Source organism: Pristis pectinata, chromosome 17, assembly GCF_009764475.1.
Source record: "Pristis pectinata isolate sPriPec2 chromosome 17, sPriPec2.1.pri, whole genome shotgun sequence".
Taxonomy (NCBI): Eukaryota; Metazoa; Chordata; class Chondrichthyes; order Rhinopristiformes; family Pristidae; genus Pristis; species Pristis pectinata.
In genome coordinates this window covers 8,901,331-8,923,466 of record NC_067421.1, presented here as the reverse complement: position 1 = coordinate 8,923,466, position 22,136 = coordinate 8,901,331, and the positions used below count along the sequence as shown (strand labels likewise).

Below are 22,136 nucleotides of genomic sequence, written 5' to 3'. Positions count from 1 at the left end.
GCCATGAGAGAAGAAATGAAAGCCCAGAGGGACTGTTGGAGTGGTATCAGAAGTGGAAAAGGAGGAGTATGAAATTGTGTGTGGTATCACTGATCAGATCAGAACAAGTCGGGAATGGAGGGAAACAGTTTGAATTATTCACTTACCACAGCAATGCTGTGTTCTGGCACCGTCCATGGTCCAGAGCAATTTAACTAAAATGGAGATCCACTATAAGACCTGATCAATAAACACAACCTTCACACATGAAACTGGCCCGATGGTGATCAGTGCAAGAAATCCTAGTTCAAAAAAGCCAAACTTGCCAACATGAAGTAAAAAAAGTGCATCGAATCACTAAATACGAGGAGTGAAATCTTAACCGATGCCCAGTAGGATGAAGGAGGAATTTACCTGGAGTCGTGGTGAGCCTGTGGCCATGACCCTGGTCAGCAGGAGTAGCATTGCCGTTCGTGGCAGCAGTTCAGGTCCATTCTGTCAAAACAATTAATTATCCATTTACAGTACTTCGATATGTTAAATGTTATGAATGAACATCTAACAGTCATGAGCTTGGGCTTCAGGCCAATCTGGCACTTACTGTTTTGGACCTTACTCAATGGTACACTGAGGTTGTTACCAGAAAAGGCTGCCTGGACTTGACAGCTTACACACTGGCAAATACATAGACCATATTCCAGGCTGACATCTGACCCTATGCTCCCCACCGCAACAGTTGGACAATTCCCTTTGTACACAGCCACAGATAATCATGTAGCTTAACTAGCATATCCTCCATTCAAAATGTACCATTTGTCAGCATTCACCAATGTGGTGTTTATAGCTCCAATAAAACAAAGCCTTTTTCTTTTATCCTTAAGATACTTTTCCTTCTTTGTGGCCTCATTTTTCTACCCGTTTTATATTTAACATCTCTTGCTCATCCCTGCTCTCTTCTTTCAGTGCGCCAGTTCTTCCTTTGATATCTTCCCAGTTCTCCAAACAACCAGTTTAGGGACTGAATTGGCTCAGAAAGATGAGACCTCGCACTGTTAGTGAACTGAATTTGGACAGTCTCAGCTCAGTACTTGGGCATCACACATTATTGTACTTCAGAAGTACTTTACATTTAGGGATATCCTGAGAAAGTGAAAGTGCTATTTCCAGTACGTTTTCTTTCTTTCACAAATAGCATCAGCAGAGTTTACAAAGGGCAGATGAAGATATTGCACTCAAGCACAAATCATCCCAAAAGCGTGACTGTGCAGCAACGGAGAGGAAGTAGTCCATATTAGAAACACTAGAAGAACACATCTTTGGAAACTCTCAGAAAAGCCCAAGAGGTCTTAGAATCCCTGCATGCCCAAGGCGTTGCCAGCAAGGTTTGCTGGAGAGAGTCCCTCCTGCAATTTGCGGAGCAATTCAGATTTTGTGAAGTGCCGCAAAAAGATGCACCTCTTCACTATGATAAATGCACAACAGAAGGATGAATAGACTCTATTCAAAACAAGAGTTACCATGCATTTTGGGATCACTTTCCTGACACAACCATGAATGGAACCACAAAGGATCTCAGAGATCCATCTACTACAAATATACTGATCTATCACCATGAATTAATCCTCAGGGTCTTGTCAAACCACTCCAAAATGCTCATAGTCACATTAATAACAATGAATGTACAAATTCATTCTTCTGTTCACTATCAAAGCAACTTTGTACAACAGCCTTACAACATATATGCATTGTCTTTTTATAAGACTAAAACATTACCTCATCAATTAGCTGAGAGCTGTCAGCTGTTGATCGAAGCTGAGCATGTTCGTTGATTACTTGAAGTGCCTGAATCAACATACCCTCCTTTTCTTCACTGTCATTTACTGTGTCTGTCAAAACCATCTTTAACAGTGGGAAGCAATATGCAAAGGCAGGAGCCGTAAGGGGTTTCACATCTGCAAGAGGTAAAAAGGGAACGACGCTCAAAGTGGTGCTCAGACCCAGTTTTCCAGAATCTCAATCCCCAACCATAAAAAACAATAAATCACTTCAAATAATCAGCACAGAGAAATACTGCTACAGCTGTCCAACTCATGTTGGAGATTCAGCACATGCCATGTAAATGTGTTAAAAAACATTGATACTTTCTTACTGGACTAAAAACTTAACTCTGAATTGTACAACAGCCAACATTAGTATTAATGAGAAGAAAAGTATATTTATCCATTAAAACTCTCAATTTTAAATATCAGTTAATATAGATTTAAATTTATTTAGAACTAGAGGTTATTTGGTTCAGTAGATAAAGACCACAACAAAACATTGCAATTTCAGTATTTGAATAACACACCTGCCTCAACTTTGCCAGCACGGTTGGGCACGGTACGTGAACGCAGTAGACACACAGCACGAGCAGTGGCTGTTAGGAGTTCTTCTTGACACCAAGCTTCATTCAAACTGCAGGCAGGTTTTAGCAGCCGGAGAGTCACATTACCAACCAGGCAGCCTGAGTCGAAAATAGAATGCAAGGTAACTTACATGTTTATCATGATGCCACCCTGGAGTTGTGAAGCACTGCAGGCCCTGCCTGTGAGTGACCCTCTGCTGGGGGTAGTCTCAACATAATTATGGTTGCACTTTCCCATAATATTTCTTTGTTAAGAGTGCTACCATTGGCCATAACATGAACACTATTCCTATCTTCAAATCAGTTTAGGATACACTTCTGAGGGGATTATCAATATTTTCATAAATTAGAAAGACAATAATTGTTACAGGTTTTTAAGACAATATTCCTACCTAGTGAGAAAAACCTGTATATAGAGCTTAAAAAGTAGTCTTTTGGCAGCAAGCTGCCGAAATGAATATATCCAAACTTTATTCATTTAACAGGCAAAGCTAGGAAAAGGCAGTAAAGGCATTCTGGCATGTCATAACCTGCCGCAAAAAGTGGACAGCTTAACTGCCAAAGCTCCATTCTCTTGCTGTGGGATCTGCTTGGGCTCCCATGGATTGGCCTTGAAGTGGCATGGAATTCAAAGGACACAGACTTCAGCCAAACTGTGACCCCAGTGGCTCTTGATTAGGTCTTCTGAATGACCCATTATGTTCCAGTGTGAAAAGACTCTTCCTCCAGTCTCCCATTATTGAGAGATCACAAAGGAAGTGAATTTGAGATCGTGTGGGAATTAGGCATCACAGAGAAGGTTTAGTAGATGACTGGTGGTGGGTTTAGGGGTAGTGGCTAAGGACAATCAATATATATGGCAAGTAAAGACAGAGACTAACCTATTCTGTATAAAGTTTAGAATGAGAGATGAAACCTACAGGACTTGACTGAGTAGATGTGGAGTTGACGTTTCCCTTGGCTGGGATATCTACAGCTGGGAGGTGAGGGTCACAGTCTCAAGAAATGGGACTGGCTATTCAAGACTGAGATGAGAAGAAATTTCTTTACCATGAGTGCAATGAATCTTTGGAATTCTCTGCCCGAGTGGAGCCTCAGTTGCTGAGTATATTCAAAACAGAGACTGACATAATTTTGGATATTAAGAGAATCAAAGGCTGTAAGTAATTAGTGTAGGAAAGTGGTACTCAGGTCAAAGATTAGCCCTGATCTTAATGAACAACAGAGCAGGAACAAAGGGCTGAATGGCCTCCTGTTCCAGCCTTTGTTACTTGAAACTGAAATTTCATTATTTAGCAATGAAATTTTCCTATACGCTCATAATGGTCTGGTTAGGAAAGAGACATCGTACTAACAAGTTAATTCACGCTTACAGATTTAAAGACAGTGATGTCCACTGGGCTCATATGGGTGACAAAACTTTGTATGTATCGTTAAACAAATATCGTACACCATTTGACGTAACTGCTCGTGCCCAGCAGCCTCCAGATTTTAGAGCATCACATGCACTGCCAATAATTTCAGCTAGTTATCTTCTGCTCCAGCGTGAATTTGGCCCTCCAAATTCAAAAGTTTGGACAGCCCCTAACAAAGTAATGATACAAACCCACCCACCCCCCCACCCCAAAGCACTCTGGGAGTACCTTCACTAGAAGACCTGAACAGAGTGAAAGGCCTGGATAGACATGAGAGGATGTTTCCAGTAGTGGAAGAGTCTAGGACTAGAGGGCACAGCCTCAGAATAGGATGTCCCTTTAGAACAGAGATGAGGAGGAATTTCTTTAGCCAGAGGATGGTGAATCTATGGAATTCATTGCCAGACAGCTGTGGAGTCCAAGTCATTGGGTACATTTAAAGCGGAGCTTGATAGGTTCTTGATTAGCAAGAGTGTCAAAGGTTACGGGGAGAAGGCAGGAGAATGGGGTTGAAGGGGAAAAAAATAAATCAGCCATGATCGAATGGTGGAGTAGACTCAATGGGCCAAATGGCCTAATTCTGCACCTATTTCTTATGGTCTTAGACCTCCAGCTGTTCAAGAATGTGACAGCACCACCATATCAATGGAATTAAGGGATGGACAATAAATGCTAGCAAAGCCACAATCCCAAAAAAATGCATTAATACAACAAAACAAAATCAGTCATTAATTTCAGGATAAACTGGTGATTAATACATACCCAGGTTTTTTAGATCTGCTGACAAGACACATGAACTCAAAGCCAGGAACGTTTCCTTAAGTCTGGGAGCAACTAATGGCGATTGGAATAGTGGCAGGAATACACGAATCAAAGCAGGGATCTGCTGTGATAAACCACGTGGGTTCCTCTCGATGACGGCATTCAGTACGTTTAGAGCAGACTGCAAATCTTCATCCAACTGTGTGGAGACACGAGATCAGAATCTGTTTCTTCAAAAGCTCAATAAATGTTGGCAACAATTTGCCAGTGTAAGGAGAACGGATGAACAAATGTAGAATAGCAGCCCAGCAATATTTTGCAAACACACCACAGAGGTCCAATCCTGAAACCAGCTCTGGCAGAAGGATGTGCATTCATGTGACATAATGCTGGAATCAGCAACTCTATTTCAGTCCAAAAAAAAACTCTTATCGCCTGCATTACAGATGCCCTTCAATCCAAGTTCTTCATCAGTCCTGAGGCCAATAGGATTATGACCCCAGGTGATCACTATTCTGGTTCTTTGTATAGCAATTGAGTCAGTCCCATACCCACCTCTTTCCCCTGGCACCGTAAGTGTTTACCTTCAAATACTTATCCAATTTCTTATTAAAAACCACACATCAATTTACATCCACCACATTTTCAGGCAGTGTTTTCTGATCATAACCACTCATTGCTTACAACAGCTTTTTCTCACATCATTCTTGATCTGTCAATCACTTTAAATTGCTTTTTCATCCTTGACCACACTGCTATTGAGAACAGCTTCTCTTTATTTACCTATCTAAATATTATGATTTTCTTCCTCCTCTCAAGCTTCTCTTCTCCAATCACAAGTCCTCTTGTCTATCCTGATAACTAAATCCTGCAATTAATATAACAATTCCAGCAAATCTCTTCTGCATCCTCTCTAGAATGCTTACATCCTTCCTAATGCAGTTTCCAACACTAGATGCAATACTTTATGGCCTTAACAGTGTTTCACAAGGGATCGAGACAACCCCCTTACCTCTAATTTTTGAAGTCCCAATGACGTGCTTTATTTTTGTCAAACTGCCCTGCCACCTTTGAAGATACACTGCGTCTCCTGTACCACCATACAATTGTACCAGTGATTCTAATCACTTTCCTCATTAGTCTAGCCAAAATGGATCAGCTTGTAGTTCTCTGCATTAAATTTCATTTGCCACATGTCTGCCCATTCCATTAACCCATGTCCCCTTGAATTCTGCTACTTTACTGTCATTATTACATTTTCAATAATGTGTCATGTGCAAAATTTAAAAATTCACCCAGCATACGCAATAATATAGAAGCAGTCTCCCCTGACTGACCCCAACAGAACATTGTCTACCTCTCTCATCTTAATAAGCCTCATCAAACCCCTCATCACCCCCAAATCAGGTTATTTTAACATTATTTGTTTTGCTACACCTGCTCTAGGTCTTATTTATTAATAGTCATTAAGAGGGCTGAATCGTTATTCTTTCTCCAGGTTAACCTAAACCTTCCCCACCAAGGAGGTTAAACTGTCACATTTGCCCTTCACCCTTTTGAATAAGTGGTATAAGAAAATAAAATCACTCAAAATCAAAATTTAAAAAAATTCCTCTGCGAATTCAGACTGGTGTCTCCGGGTATTAGAGCTTTCCTATGGTTCACATTCCTTCTCTGTACCTGTTGCAATCGCTTCCTGATCACAGACTCTCTTTCCAGCTGGGCCTGCAGCATCTCCTTCTGTTTGTTGCTCAGTTGTACCTCATCTTTCAGACCTTTCTTCTTCTTTATTTCCTATCAGAAATTATTTAAATTTAAAATACAGTTAAAATTCTCTGCCATTCAATATTTATGTTAACTGTAAATTAAAATTGCATTATGAGGAGAGACTAAGGGACCTAGGGCTTTACTCTTTGGAGAGAAGGAGGATGAGAGGAGACATGATAGAGGTATACAAAATATTGAGAGGAATAGATAGAGTGGACAGCCAGCGCCTCTTTCCCAGGGCATCAATGCTCAATACAAGAGGGCATGGCTTTAAAGTAATGGGTAGGAAGTTCAAGGGAGATATCAGAGGAAGGTTTTTTACCCAGAGTGTGGTTGGGGCATGGAATGTGCTGCCTGGGGTGGTAGGGGAAGCAGGTACATTGGTCAAATTCAAGAGATTACTAGATAAGCATATGGAGAAATTTAATATAGAGGGCTATGTGGGAGGAAGGGGTTAGATAGTCTTAGGTGAGGTTTAAAGGTCAGCACAACATTGTGGGCCAAAGGGCCTGTATTGTGCTGTACTGTTCCATGTTCTTTGTTCTAAAATCAAATCAGCCAATGTTTAGCAAAGTAAAACTTTAATTATGAATGTGTGCCTATTTCACACACACCCATCATATCAGTGTGTGATATTTTGCCTGACTCATTTCAACCAATTATTTTTGTGCAAGTCACAAAACGAAAGCCTTTACAGCCTTTTAGGAAGCTGTATTAAAATAGCCAATAAATTCTGAAATTTGGAGAAGGCACTGATCTACTCCAATGAGAAAGAAAACTCATGGCGTAGGGAAGATGCATGTCCAATATTGTTTGCTTATGGTGAGAATGCAGAAAGTTAAAGGCTGTTTATAGGATACAAATGATCACAATCAAATTAAAAGGCATGAGAAAACATATTGCTAATTACCTCTTTGAGTTCCAAGTCAATAATCTGCTCTTTGAATGAATAAGCTTTGTTCTCTCGCTTCAGATTGGCCTTTTTTGTGGTTTCCTGTTGAGCCCTAGAACAGAACATAATGAATCCTAAAGTATAACCTACAAAATTCACCAGCAATTGAAAGATCAGATGATTCATCGTCTGCTTCTCACCATCATATAAATAACTAAAAGCAGAACACTAGAGGAAAAAAATGAAATAATTTCATAGGTCCTGCTAGTGTCTTACATCACTTTGCTGTTGACCTCATTTCATTTAGAGCAAAATTTTACCATCATCCACCCAAGTGTGATACAGAGGAAGAAAGAAAGCACTGGAGATATTATCCCTTTAATAGCAGAGTCAAATTATCAACAGGCAAGCTTCAAAGGAACATTGTACAAAGTACTTAAGAAATCTCAAAGAATGAGTAAGATCACATCAACTTTCATACCTTCATTGCACAAAAAAGTGTCCATGTGTGAACTGATGAACTGCAAAACCAAAAAATAATGCCTTTCCTGATCACTAAACCGATAAAGAGAAATGGTTTCAGAAAGCCAGTAACATTATCACCAATATTGCACCCAAGTTACAAGTTTAATTCAAATATCTGGCTGCAGCATGAATGAATTCCTGTGATACATCTTCCAGCACCTTTGATTCTGCATTAAGTAGAAGCAAATACTGTAACCAAAATAGAGAATGCACCGACAACTTGTGAAACAACGTGACAAAATCTAACTGCATAGGCTACTGCATCAAACAAAACTTCACTAACATACAGGACAGAGAACATTTTTGGAACTTATCAACAGAAATAACAAGTGCTGTCCAAATTAAGGTTTTATTACTCTGTAATGTACGTGACTACCCCATGGATAAAAGTTTTCATTCACTCAGCAAACTAATATGAGACATAATGGGTATTTGTTATTACTTACATTTGAAGGAACGATTTATCATACAGCACTCCCTCAGGAACCAGCATGATCTCATATTCCTCTTTAGTCACCTGGTGGAAAGCATGGTTTTCCAACATGCTTGTGATCAGGCTGCACAGGTGTGGCAATACAACTGATGAAGCATGGATCGACAGGGAGCCTACTGTATTTATGACAGCCTAGGAAATGAAAGGTACAAAGCGTTAAGCTGTAACCAAAAAAACTGGTGAACTACTCAAGGTTTAATTAGGTTGGTAACCACCTGTTTTCTTCCCAATGTGAACCAGTCCAATCTCTCTACATACAGCCAAATATCAAGGGCTTTAGGCTTTTCCTCCCTAAACCTCTCTGCCTCACCATCTTCATTTTCTCCTTTAAGATGCTGCCTAAAATCTGCTTTTTAAAACATCACATGAATTTAGCAAAATGCAATCACACTACTTGTAAAACACATTTGCAAGCTGACATTGAAAAAAACCTATAAACTCCATAATCAAGATATTGCTTCCACTTTGGGTTGAGGTTGACAGTATTTATTTTGTATAAAATACATGCCAAAGGCCAATTTTCCCAAAGCACCATTTAAAGCTCTGATTTCACTCCAGCATTCAGATCTTTGGTGGGAGCTGGCAAAAAATGCAAGAAGCTTTGTTTATTACCATACCCAAATTGGGTAAATGGCAAATGGTCTTATTCATTTACAGATAAGCAGGAGAAAACCAGAACTGACTGATTCTAAGGAGCTATGTTTTCACAATGCTGCTATGCAAGGCTGGTGCCTTTCATTCCACCTTTCAAAGGTAGAAATGGAATTAAGACCCAACCTGCCTGGTCATAGCAGATCCCACTGCATTTTACAGCCTGTCTTTGAAGAGGTCTTGGTGAGTTGTTGTGGAGGCAGGAGCTTAGAACCAGGAGATGTGTGGGACAGGAAAGGGTGGGAGAAGGGACAACTGTGGTAAGGGGACATTGGTGGCAACAGTGGAGACTGAAAGAGATGGGTAATGAATTCTTTCTTGTAAGGAGGTAGCATTGAGGCACATAATGCCCAATATTCATACCTGCAATGGCTACAGGATAGTTAGAAGGTAAAGTTTATAGCAGTGATGAGGGCAAATTACCCAAGGGAGGAGAAATGAAAGCTGCCAAAACAAGGCAACAGGAAGGGAAGAGTGGAAGACACAAGTAGTAGGCTTGGGTCAGAGTACAGTGAAGAAACATATTTCACAAGGCATTTATGTACGTGACTGACTTCTACTTTTTCTTTAAAAATGTACAATATGATTCTAAGAACGCAGGACAGGATCAGTCGTCCTTGAGCCTGGTTCCATCATTCAAAAAGATCATGGCCTCATGCTCTATCTACCTACTCTTTCACTATACCCCCTAACTCCCTGTAACTCAAATCTCTGTCAATCTTCCCTTGAATATACTCAATGACTTCACCTCCAAAGCTCATTGACATAGAGAATTCCAGAGTCACAACCCACAGAAGTTCCTCCTCATCTTTGCCTTAAATGGGTGACAACTTATTTTGAAACAGCAACTTCTTTACTAGGGTTCTGACTCTTTTGGAATTCTCATTGAATGGTTCAAGGTGCAGATTGACAGACATTTGAACTACAAAGGAGTCAAGTGGTACGATGAGGGAGCAACAAAAGAGGTGTCAGGGCCGAGACCGCATCTTATTGAATGGAGAAGCAGGTTCAAGAAGCTGATTGGCCTATTCCTGCTCCTATTTCTTAAGACCTTATACTGAAACATCCTCTCAGCATCTGCTGTCAATTATGTTTAAAAAAGATAGTAATTTTTCTGTATTCCTACGAGTATCGGCCCAACCTGCTCAACTTCCCTTCATACATCAACTCATTCATTTCAGGAACCGACAGAGTGAACATTCTCTGCAGTGCCTCCAATGCAAATATAGCCTGCACGAAATGTGGAAATCCAAACTCTACACAGTACTCAAGGTGTGGTCACACCAGCACCCTATAAAAAAATTTGCATCAAAACCTTCCTGTTCATCTACTCCTTACCCCTTGTAATAAATATTCCCTGAGATTTTCTAATCACTTGCTCCACCTGCATGTTAATTTTTTTGCATTTCCAATCCCTTTGTATTACATTGTGTAGTCCTACTCCATTTAAATAAGCCGTTACTCCATTTCTTCTTCCAAAGTGAATAAGCTCGCTTTTTTATAATATTATACTCCACCTGCTAACTGCTTGCTCACTCACCTAATTCATCTATATTCCTCTGTAGGCTTTGTGTCCTCCTCACAACTTGCTAACCCACCTACAGTACGTTTGTATTATCAGCAATTTGTGCGAAGTACGCTTGGTCTCTTCATCCAAATCATTACTATAGACTTTAGTAATGGAGGCCCTAGCAAAGATCCCTGACACCCCACTAGTCTCTGACTATCCAAAAGTGACCCACTTATCCCAACTCCGTTTTCTGTGAGTTAGCCAGTGCCCTATCACTAGCCCAATCCCATGGGCTCATATTGTGTGCAGTAACTTCTTACATAGCACCTTATTTACATTCCTCTTGGAAATCTGAACACACTACACCTCCCAGTTCTCCTTTATCTACCTCAAAGAACTCTAGCAAATTTGTTAAATCCTATTTCCTTTACATAAAACTACACTAACACTGCTTGTTCATTGTCTGATTCCATCATTTTCCCTATGAGAGACGTTAAGCCACTTGGCCTATAGTTTCCTACTTTGTCACCCTCCTTTCTTAAAAAAATGGGATTACATTTTCATTATTTCAATCCCGCGGGACCTTGCCAGAGTGCAGGAAGTTTTGATAGGCATCCTATGTCCCTGCAGCCTCCATGAGGACATTCTATGAGCTCAGCCATCAGGGCCACGGGACTTCTCAACCTTTAGCCACGTTAATCTGCCTGGCACAACTTCTCAAGGAAGAGATCACTTTAAGTTCTTTTTCTCAAGCCATTTGATTCTCTATTACGACTGGGATGATTTTAGTGCCTTCCACGTGAAGACCGATATAAAATAATTTAGAATCTCTACTTTTCCCCATTATTAATTCACCTCCTTCTCTAAGGGAAGAATGTTTACTTTAGCTACTCTCTTCCTTATAAATACCTACAGATGTTCTTATCATTTCACTTATATTACTAGCTGGTTTACTCGCATACCATTCTCCCTTTCTGTAATATTTTTAGTTATCCTTTGCTGGTTTCTAAACATTTCCCAATTGTCTGGCACACACTCATTTTTGTAATATTCCATGCATTTTTTTTCCCCAATTTGAAACCATCTTTAACTTCATTGGTTAACTGCACCTCTATGTCCTGGAGCCTCACTTTCTCACTGGAATACATCTTTGCAGAGATTCATGAAATATGTCCTTAAAATGTCTGCCACTGCTGATCAACTTAACCTATTTTCTCAGTCCACTTTGCTTATACCATTGTGATTGCTTTTACTTACGTTTAGGGCACTAGTTTAAGACCCACATTTCTTCAAAGGAAACAATTCATTTTCATGCTGCAATTGTCACAATTGCCTGGATTTTTATGAAACTTTTATTTAAGCAATAGATCCAAGAGCACATGAAATGCAATAGGGTCTATTAGATTCAAGTCTACTGTAATTTGTATGAGTGACACACAGGATTGGGCCACTAGTATCCATGACCATCAGGGAAGCTGTAACTACTGCCTGGCTAATACATTAATTGTCGTTGGACTTTGAGCACCATTTAATCAGTTGCATTTTACTAGGAAGTTGTAAAGGATAGTTCGTAAAAGACACACTCCCTCACCTGGTTCTTGACTGCCTGAGAGTTTACACTGGGCAAAATATCAGTCAGATGCTTTTTAATGAATTCAGAGGGGTCCAGCTTCAGTCGCAGGAGAATGGCTGACCATAGTCCCGTTTGAGCAGCCTCTGCAAAAACAAGAGAGCCATCAGGGACCCGCACGAGAACCTGCATGGATCTGTGAACTACACAGTCCAACCAAGGATTATTTCATCTTCATCTTGAGAACCTCGATACCACAGAATTGGTGAGGGGGTTCAAGTCCAAGCATTAGGGTAACATTACCTACTCACTCCTCCATTTTCAAATCACAGGTGTGCAAGGGAAAAGTAACATGACAGGTGCTTTATTTGGGAATAAACGATAACACTTCAAAGAGGAATCATATGTGAGGAACAATCTGGATCAAGGGCTTGCAGCCCAATGACTCAGCTGGAGAATACCTGTTTCTGAATATCACTTTGCAATTTTGTTAAAAGGTTACCATTTACCAGTTTTAGTTGTAGCATTGAAATGTAGCAGAAGTGATGGCTGATGCAAAATGTAGCTTCAATGACATGATTTATGGATTTCCATTACCCCAGCTTTCCAGAATCAATTCTCTTTGGTGCTATCAGCCTCCGCTAATCAACAACCTCCAAAACAAATTGAACGACTAATTTGATTCGTAAAGTTGAAAACATTAAAAACCCACAAAAAAAGATCAAAATTTTACAAGGACTTAAAAGTAATAAAATTAACAGACAGAACAATGAGGACAAAGCAAAAAAATGCATGAAGGAAAATGAAGAAATAAAAACGTTTACAAAGCAAGCCCATACCAAGACAGGCAGAAAGTCAGATCAATTTTATTACTGTATGACACCATGGCTATCATAAAAATTGTGAATTGTAAAGTTAATTACAATTAGGCGAGACAGGTGATGAGCTGAGTTGGGAGTCGATATGCCTGCATACAGATTTCTCAGGAATTGCTGGACCGTTTAGTCGAAGTGTATTCAATGCTGATGGTGTAGTATGGATGAGGTGCGAAGGAACCAAATCCATTGGAGGTTGGTAACAATGAGTTCTTCCAGTAGTTTGGTTTGTGCTCCAGATTCCAGCATCTGCAGTCCCTTGTGTATTCATAGTAACAAGGACTTTGGCTGTCATAGAAAGATTGAATCATTGGCAGGTGGGACGTGTTAATTTGATTTTGAACTCTGTGCAACTTCTATAATACAATATTTATTTTTAGAGGTATAAAGGCAATTAAGGATCTCAGTTTATGGTTGGTTTACCTCCCCAATGCTTAACAATTTTAATCAAGTATATGTAGTATAGAAATTCTGATGTTTATGAAGCCAGGGGAACCTAATTAGTTAGCTTTATTTGATCATTTTGCTGAGAGGAAAACTAGCAAATATATCAATTTGTGGCGACTCACCGTTTAGTCGGGCAAACCGGCTCGGCAGTCGGGTCGCGCGGCGTCGGAGCGACGAGGCCCAAGATGGCGGCGGGCCTCGTCTTTCCCGAGCGACAGGGAGAACCCGCGCGCGGGAAAGTCTTGATGACGTAATACTTACGTCATTGCCGGTTGCTTTGGGCGGGAACAGTCTCCCTTAAAGGGCCCGCGCAAGGCGGGAAAATAAACCACTTCTTGTTCGACAATCCTCCGACTAGCGTCTTGTTTTATTTCGCAGTAGCAACCGCTACATTGGTGACCCCGACGGTCCAAACGGATTTTGGACCCGCGCAATGGCCGACAGCACAGCAGCCAACGCAGTGGCCCTCAAGCTGCCCACCTTTTGGACACTTCGGCCCAGCGTCTGGTTTGACCAGGCCGAAGCACAATTTCACCTTCGGCAGATCACCTCCGACTCCACGAAGTACTACCACATGGTTAGCTCTCTGGACCAAGAGACAGCTGCCCAGGTTGGGGACTTCATCCAGTCGCCTCCGGAGGAAGATAAGTACCCGGCTTTCAAAGACCTTTTGATTCGGACCTTCGGCCTCTCCCGTCGTGAGCGCGCCGCCCGCCTGCTTCATCTGGACGGCCTGGGGGACAGATCCCCATCCGCCCTAATGAATGAGATGCTGGCATTGGCCGAGGGACACAAGCCATGCCTGATGTTCGAACAGGCCTTCCTCGAACAGCTCCCCGATGACATCCACCTGTTGTTAGCTGACGCCGACTTCAGCAACCCCCGTGAGGTGGCCGCCCGGGCAGATGTCCTGTGGAGGGCCAAGCGCGAGAGCGGCTCGTCCGTCAGTCAAATCACCAGGCTGCGAGCCCACCGCCCACCTCGCCCAGCCCCAGCAACCGAGCAACCACACCCCAGGAACGCAGACGACGACACGGGTGACCAGCTGTGCTTCTACCATCAGAGGTGGGGTGCGGAGGCCCGTCGATGCCGCCCACCCTGCAAGTTTCAGGGAAACGCCAGGGCCAGCCACCGCTGATGGCTACAGCGGCTGGCCGCCGACAAAGCCTCCTATTCGTGCAGGACAAGAAATCTGGACGGTGTTTCCTCGTTGATACTGGAGCGGAGGTCAGTATTTTGCCCCCGACCGGCCGCGACACTCGTAACAGGCCACCCGGTCCTCTACTCAATGCCGCCAACGATACAATGATATGGTCTTTCGGCACCCGTACACTTCAATTACAATTCGGCGGCAGCCGTTTTACCTGGACCTTCACCCTTGCCACGGTCGCCCGACCACTCCTAGGAGCTGATTTCCTTCGGGCCCACAACCTGTTAGTCGACCTGCGAAGGAAGCGGTTAGTCCACTCTAGCACCTTCCAGACCTATCCCCTGGGAGAAATCAGCACACCAGCCCCGCGCCTGGACTCCATTTCCCTTTCTGGCGACGATTTCGCCAAGCTCCTAGCTGAATTCCCATCAATTTTGGCACCTTCGTTTACGAATTCTAGGCCCAAACACGGGGTATGACACCACATCATTACTACAGGGCCACCCCTTCATGCCCGAGCACAACGATTACCTCCAGACAAGCTCCGCCTAGCAAAGGAAGAGTTCCGTCACATGGAGGAGCTGGGGATTGTTCGCAGGTCAGACAGCCCCTGGGCCTCCCCCCTGCACATGGTCCCCAAAGCCACCGGAGGGTGGAGGCCCTGCGGCGACTATCGCAGGCTGAATGACGCCACCACCCCGGACCGCTATCCCATCCCTCACATCCAGGACTTCGCAGCGAACTTACACGGGGCCCGCATCTTTTCCAAAGTGGACCTCATTCGGGGATACCACCAAATCCCGGTCCATCCGGATGACGTCCCCAAGACTGCGATTATCACCCCATTCGGCCTGTTTGAATTCCTTCGGATGCCGTTCGGCCTTAAGAACGCCGCGCAGACCTTCCAGCGGCTGATGGACGCGGTAGGCCGAGAACCTGGACTTCGTGTTCATTTACTTAGACGACATACTGATCGCCAGCCGTAACCGCCAGGAACACCTTTCCCACCTCTGCCAGCTGTATTCCCACCTCCGCGATTTCTGCCTCACGATCAACCTGTCCAAGTGCCAATTCGGACTTGACTCTATCGATTTCCTCGGCCACAAAATCACCAGCGACGGGGCAACACCCCTACCCGCCAAGGTGGACGCTATCTGCCATTTTGCCCGCCCCGACACAGTCCCTACAGGAATTCCTTGGGATGGTCAACTTTTACCATCTGTTCATCCCTGCAGCAGCCCGTATCATGCGCCCTCTGTTCTCGCTGCTGGCTGGTAAGGGCAAGGACATCACCTGGACTGACGAGGCTGCGGCTGCTTTTGTTAAGGCCAAAGACGCCCTGGCAGACGCCACGATGCTTGTACACCCAAGGACTGACGTCCCGACTGCCCTCACGGTAGACGCGTCCAACACCGCGGTGGGTGGGGTACTGGAACAGCTACTTGAAGGCCGCTGGCAACCCTTGGCATTTTTCAGCAAACACCTTAGACCACCCGAACTGAAGTACAGCGCTTTTGATCGGGAACTTCTAGCACTGTATCTGGCATTTCCGATACTTTCTAGAAGGCAGGCCTTTCACCGCTTTCACTGATCATAAGCCTCTATCCTTTGCCTTCTCCAAAGTCTCCGATCCCTGGTCAGCTCGTCAGCAGAGACATTTATCCTACATTTCTGAATTCATAACTGACATCCAACATGTCTCCAGAAAGGATAATGTCGTTGCTGATGCACTTTCCAGACCAACCATCCACAACCTATCCTTGGGTGTCGACTACACGGCCCTAGCTGACGCACAGCAAGCCGACGACGAACTGCCCAGCTACAGAACCGCAGTCTCGGGTCTGCAGCGCCGAGATTTCTTGGTTGGTCCAGGTCAGCGGACCCTACTTTGCGACGTTGCGACTGGTCAGCCCCGCCCTATAGTCCCTGCAGCCTGGCGGAGACGCGTTTTTGACTCGGTACATGGGTTGGCGCACCCGTCCGTCAGATCTACTGTCTGACTGGTCGCCAGCAAGTTTGTCTGGCATGGCCTGCGCAAACAGGTCAGTAAGTGGGCCAGGACTTGTCCGCACTGCCAGACATCAAAAATCCAGCGACACACCAAGGTCCCACCACAGCAGTTCGAGCCTACCCGTAGGAGGTTCGACCACATACACGTCGACCTCGTGGGCCCTCTGCCGGTTTCAAGAGGAGCCCGGTACCTCCTTACCATCGTGGACCGGTTCACGAGGTGGCCTGAGGCAACCCCCGACTGACATCACAACTGATTCCTGCGCCCGGGCGCTGCTCACAACTTGGGTCTCACGTTTTGGCGTTCCGGCCCACATCACTTCAGACACAGGCACCCAATTCACTTCCAGTCTCTGGGCTGCATTAGCGAACCTGCTAGGGACGCAGCTGCACACCACCACGGCCTACCATCTTCAATCAAACGGGTTGGTGGAACGTTCTCACCGCCATCTGAAATCAGCCTTGATGGCCCGCCTGAAGGGTCCTAACTGGGTTGACGAGCTGCCTTGGGTCCTGCTCGGCATACGCACTGCCCCCAAAGAAGACCTCCGCACTTCGTCAGCTGAGCTTGTGTATGGGGCGCCCCTAGTTGTCCCCGGGGATTTCATACCTGCCCTCCGGGACCAAGGGGAACAACCCCCAGCAGTCCTACAAAGACTGCGTGAGAAGCTTGGCGACTTGGCCCCGATTCCCACCTCACGGCACGGTCAAGCCCCATCCTGCCAGCCCAAGGAACTACGGGACTGTAAGTTTGTTTTCGTTCGCAGGGGCACACCTCGGGCGCCATTGCAACGACCATATGAGGGACCGTTCTGAGTCATACAGAATAATGGATCCACCTTTATTTTGGACATTGGAGGCAGGGAACAGGTTTTCACGGCGGACCGCCTCAAACCGGCCCATTTGGATCTGCAACAACCTGTCGAGGTTGCAACGCCGCGACGCAGAGGCCAGCCCCCTAAGCGGCAGCTGGCACAGCCCTCGGACCTTGGGCACTGTATCGCCGGTTCTGGGGGGGGTTGTGTGGCGACTCACCGTTTAGTCGGGTGAACCAGCTCGGCAGTCGGGTCGCGCGGCGTCGGAGCAACAAGGCCCAAGATGGCGGCAGGCCTCGTCTTTCCCGAGCGACAGGGAGAACCCGCGCGCAGTAAAGTCTTGATGACGTAGTACTTACGTCATTGCCGGTTGCTTTGGGCGGGAACAGTCTCCCTTAAAGGGCCCGCGCAAGGCGGGAAAATAAACCACTTCTTGTTTGACAATCCTCCGACTAGCGTCTTGTTTTATTTCACGGTAGCAACCGCTACAAATTGTTATTAAATTCCACTTCAGCTTATTCTGCCATGAACATATTTAGAAGAAAACACTATAGCCAAGTATATGTCAACCGTGTGGAAAGGAGAAATTCCATGGCTGGGTTGCTAAAAGGCACTTTATAGCTCCCCTCACATTGTGTTGTATCAGAGATCTGAAACTACTTCTGACAACTTACAATCCGGAAAAGACACTTCAGTTGTTAGGGCTTTTATCTCTATAACCTAGAGTTAATTTGATGGAAGTTAAAAGAGGCAAGATAAGGTAAACAGGGACGGTTTGCTTTCACTGATTAGTGAGATAGACACACAACAGTGCAAACATAAAAGTTACAAAAATAGACAAAGTGAAAATTATTTCAAGAGCATGGTTGGAACACAAAATAATCTGCCACAATCCACTGCTGAAGAGTTCATAAATTCACTCAGAGGTGGAATTGGATAGTTGTTGTCAAAGAGGAATATTAGCAGATTGGGGACAAAGCAGAAGAGCGATATTTGACTGGTGGCTCCAAGAATAACTTCTGGCATAGTTGGGTAAAAATCTTATTACAACATAGAAACATACAATAATTCAGCTAAACATTAGCTTGGTACTAAGCAATTTAAGACTGAAGAAACAGTGTGTAGTACAGGCAATTAGTTCTTACACTTTTTGTATTTGGGAAGATTTCATGTTACGCTGATAATGCGTAATTAGCTCCACATGTCTATCACTTTTTAAGCAACCAAGATAGAGATATGTTTCAAAATAAGTGCACTTTAATGACTCCTACCTATGGAAGGGTGATGTGCCATGAATACAATATCTCTGGCCAATTTCTCAGCCTCGCTGACATCGTTCTCCAATCCTGGAATATTTGTTATCGCACACAATGCCTCCACCAGTACACGAGGTGGGATATAAGACTTTCCAGCTTCTGTGGGTTCACCTGATTCTGCCATTAATCCTTCCAGAGGGATCACCTATCAAAAGGATACATTATTTTGGACTATTGCAGAACAAAAGAAAGAAATCCATACTCTTTTTCCGATAACACAAGATCAATACAGCTCTCTATAAACTAATAACTAAATGTTTGAAGAACAGTGGCATCTAATAGCTACACATATACTGAGAACTTTACAGAGCTTTTCTCACTGAGTTTTCAGCCAGTGGATCAGCCAAAAGGAACAATTCTTCCCAAGTATTCAATCCCCAAAAGCTCAAATGTAGATTCAGTTCACACTATACAAATAACTGCATAAAAAAGACACAAAGTGCATTTATAAAATTTTAAAGTGTAATTTCTTGCAAGCCTGTAGCATCAAAAACTCAAATAGAACATGCAATCATTTAATGGAATAAAATCATTTGGTTGGTTGGTGGGGGGGGGGGGGGTGCAAAGAAACGGGGGTAATTCACACACCATCTCAGGTGGTGAGTCAGGCCTGATATGAAATTAGTTCATAATGCTCTTCAAAGACATTTTGCCAAGCGTGTTAGTGGTTGGCCCTCATGTGAAACTTGACTTGGGACTGTTGTTTTCCCAAGATGTTTGAATCCATCATTGTCACACGTGTTGTGAAATAATGTGAAACAAATGGGCGTCCAGCTATGTCTTTTATCTGGCATCAAACATTAGGCCACACAACTATTAACCTTTGAAATATCTCAGAGCCCACTGCAAGTGGCTGAATAAGCAGCTTCATAATATGCAGGTACTTCTAGATTTTTTACTAATATGTCAAAATTTTGAGCAACATGCACACAACTTAAAAACAAATTATAGACCTTGTGGGTGTTCAGAATGATTTGGAGCTCTTCCAGTAGCCCATATGCTAATTTAACACCACCCAGTGATGAAAGCAACTTCCTGACAGTCTGCTGAGCCTGTTTTCGAACTCGCCACGTTTTGCTCAGCAGCACAGCCACCAAGGCTTTGTGGTACACCCTGTAAGCAGACATCACACATTGCAGTGAATGGATGTGTCACTCAGCATATTAAACACATTCAAAAGAGATCTTAAAAATGACACAAGGAGCTTATTACCACATCAGATTATCAAAGTAGCACATCAATCAAAAATGTCAAGCAGTGTTTATAAAAATTAAGATAGAAGCTGGACAGCAATTCTACTTTGAAAGCTGAAAATCCACCCATTGGAGATCACTGCATGGACGTACTCCATCCCCTTCACCTGAAGTATCTTCAGGAGTCTGTTTTGACAGCTGGGTGGTTGGGGCAACAGACATGTTTTTCTTAAAACCTGTCTGTTCATATTGCAATGCAGCCTGTAACTACACAAAATTACAACATCTCTTAACACCAGGTCTTCTGTTGGACTAGGAAACTTAGCTCTCTGGAAGTTCAGAGTTCATAGACTACTTCCATCTGGTTACAAACATGCTCATACCTCATGTTGGTAAACACACATGATAATGCAGTATGTGAAGGTGAATTTAATACATACTGGCCCTTGATTTCTGGAAGGTCCAAAAGCAGTCTCTCTGTGAGTTGCAACACTGTGCAAAGAGCTGTGAAGCAAAGAAAAATGATCAATTGCAAAGAAAGAAAGATAGATAGATACCAGGTAGTAACAAACAGGGTTCTCACTCCTGCCCAACTAAAGTTTACAGGAACAAAGGCAACAGATGAGAAAACCAATTGTCTAAGTCACCAAAAGTTCCGCCACCAGTACATTTAACGTATCATGACCTCTTTCATCTTACTTGGTAGACTATAAATATTCACCATGCGAGTTGATCTGGTTCTGAATTTACAAATTGTTAATTTTCAATTAAGTTTTTGAATTCTATTTTCCTAGTAAAATTCAAGATATCATAATCCTTGTTTATAACCACAGAATTCAGCTCATTTCACAATGCTGTTTGAAAAACCTCTCCTTTCATTCTCAGAAGGTAAGCTAGAGCTTTCACCTCCTCAACCTCGCTTATAGCACATCCTCATTAAACTTAAAGTTAGTCGCTTCTTCTTTCTCTTTCCAATGGGAGTGCTATTTGGTTATGAAAAACAGAAGTGTTTTCAGTGTAGCCTTACAACCTTCACAGGTTTAGATTCCCCCAATTTAAATCTTGCATTGTAGTTTGCTGTTCTCACCAGTTCAACAAAAAAAAATCTACAATGTTTCACAGGGTCCTTTTCAAGCCCCTTTGCATTAACTCAGCTTTGTGCATAGCTTGAAATTTAAGTAGGCCAAACAATCTATAACCTAGTGAATTAAACATTAAACCTTAAATAGGAACAAGAGTAGGCCATGTGGCATCACAAGCCTGCCATGCCATACAATACAATATCATAGAACATCTAATCCTGGACTTAGCTCCACATTTCTCATTATTCTCCACTCTCCCATAGACCAAAAGTCCTTCCTGGCCTGTGATGCAATCTCCTTGGGATGGAGTTATTGTTATACAGACGATACTTCTTCAGCCTGGCCATGAGAATAGATTTTGTCTTACTGGTTACTGATCAGTTGCAAATGATAACTGCCTGGATCAGTCTGCTACCTTCTACATCTGCAGAAATTCAACACCACCTCATAATTCATAGTTAGCTAATTCTTAAGGATGTTTTTAATGTACCAGATCTCTTTACACCAACCTACGTATGCAAAAACTTTACTCCTGTTTACTGGTGCCTGATTGGCATGGATCTGCCCAGGTACTCTCTCAGGAAAGAACTTTAACAAAGACCTCTCGCAGGAGTTGAAGATACTTTATAAAGACAAGTTGTTGTTGATGCGTTCAAGGTCAAGCAGAAAAATGTGACCTTGTAACTGAGAACCATCTCCCCACCACCGTAGTCACCTTGTTTATCAAAGTGGTCTTTTAAATTGATCTCTCACTCTCTCTCTCCTTCCCCCCACCCCACCCGAATGGGGGGCAGAGAAGCCCACATTTTTATCTAGAGCAGTGGGTAGGATCTCAACAGCAAAAGCTCAGCAGTGGTCACACAGTAATCTTAAACCAAATGCTTTTTAAATAGCATGAAGTCAAAATTTGGCAAGTGCTTGAGATTTTGGTCAGAGTGGAAATGATGCAGAGAGTGTTTTGCCACATTCACCCATCACATGTTGTGGCTAGTCTAACATGAGAAAGTATTTAAAATTTTGCCTAGCACCTTAGGACTCAGTTCAAGTAAGGTATCTTTATTAGTCACACGTACATCGAAACACACAGTGAAATGCATCTTTTGCGTAGAGCGTTCTGGGGGCAGCCCGCAAGTGTCGCCACGCTTCCAGCACCAACATAGCATGCCCACAACTTCCTAACCCATACATCTTTGGAATGTGGGAGGAAACCGGAGCACCCGGAGGAAACCCATGCAGACAGGGGGAGAACGTACAAACTCCTTACAGACAGTGGCTGGAAT

General features: G+C 43.4%; 1 protein-coding gene across 1 annotated transcript in view; it reads right to left on the bottom strand.

Moving 5' to 3' along the window:
• The window catches only part of gcn1 (GCN1 activator of EIF2AK4), a 112,826-nt gene that overhangs the window by 63,323 nt on the left and 27,367 nt on the right, over positions 1 to 22,136 (bottom strand). Inside the window, exons 17-27 of the mRNA XM_052031982.1 lie at positions 20,215 to 20,278; positions 19,535 to 19,694; positions 18,537 to 18,726; positions 11,990 to 12,114; positions 8,191 to 8,369; positions 7,238 to 7,331; positions 6,241 to 6,354; positions 4,561 to 4,759; positions 2,327 to 2,482; positions 1,753 to 1,931; positions 394 to 474 (exon numbers count right to left, since the gene is read on the bottom strand). Coding sequence (XP_051887942.1) covers positions 394 to 474; positions 1,753 to 1,931; positions 2,327 to 2,482; positions 4,561 to 4,759; positions 6,241 to 6,354; positions 7,238 to 7,331; positions 8,191 to 8,369; positions 11,990 to 12,114; positions 18,537 to 18,726; positions 19,535 to 19,694; positions 20,215 to 20,278 — 1,541 coding nt within the window. The remainder of the gene's footprint in view (positions 1 to 393; positions 475 to 1,752; positions 1,932 to 2,326; positions 2,483 to 4,560; positions 4,760 to 6,240; positions 6,355 to 7,237; positions 7,332 to 8,190; positions 8,370 to 11,989; positions 12,115 to 18,536; positions 18,727 to 19,534; positions 19,695 to 20,214; positions 20,279 to 22,136) is intronic.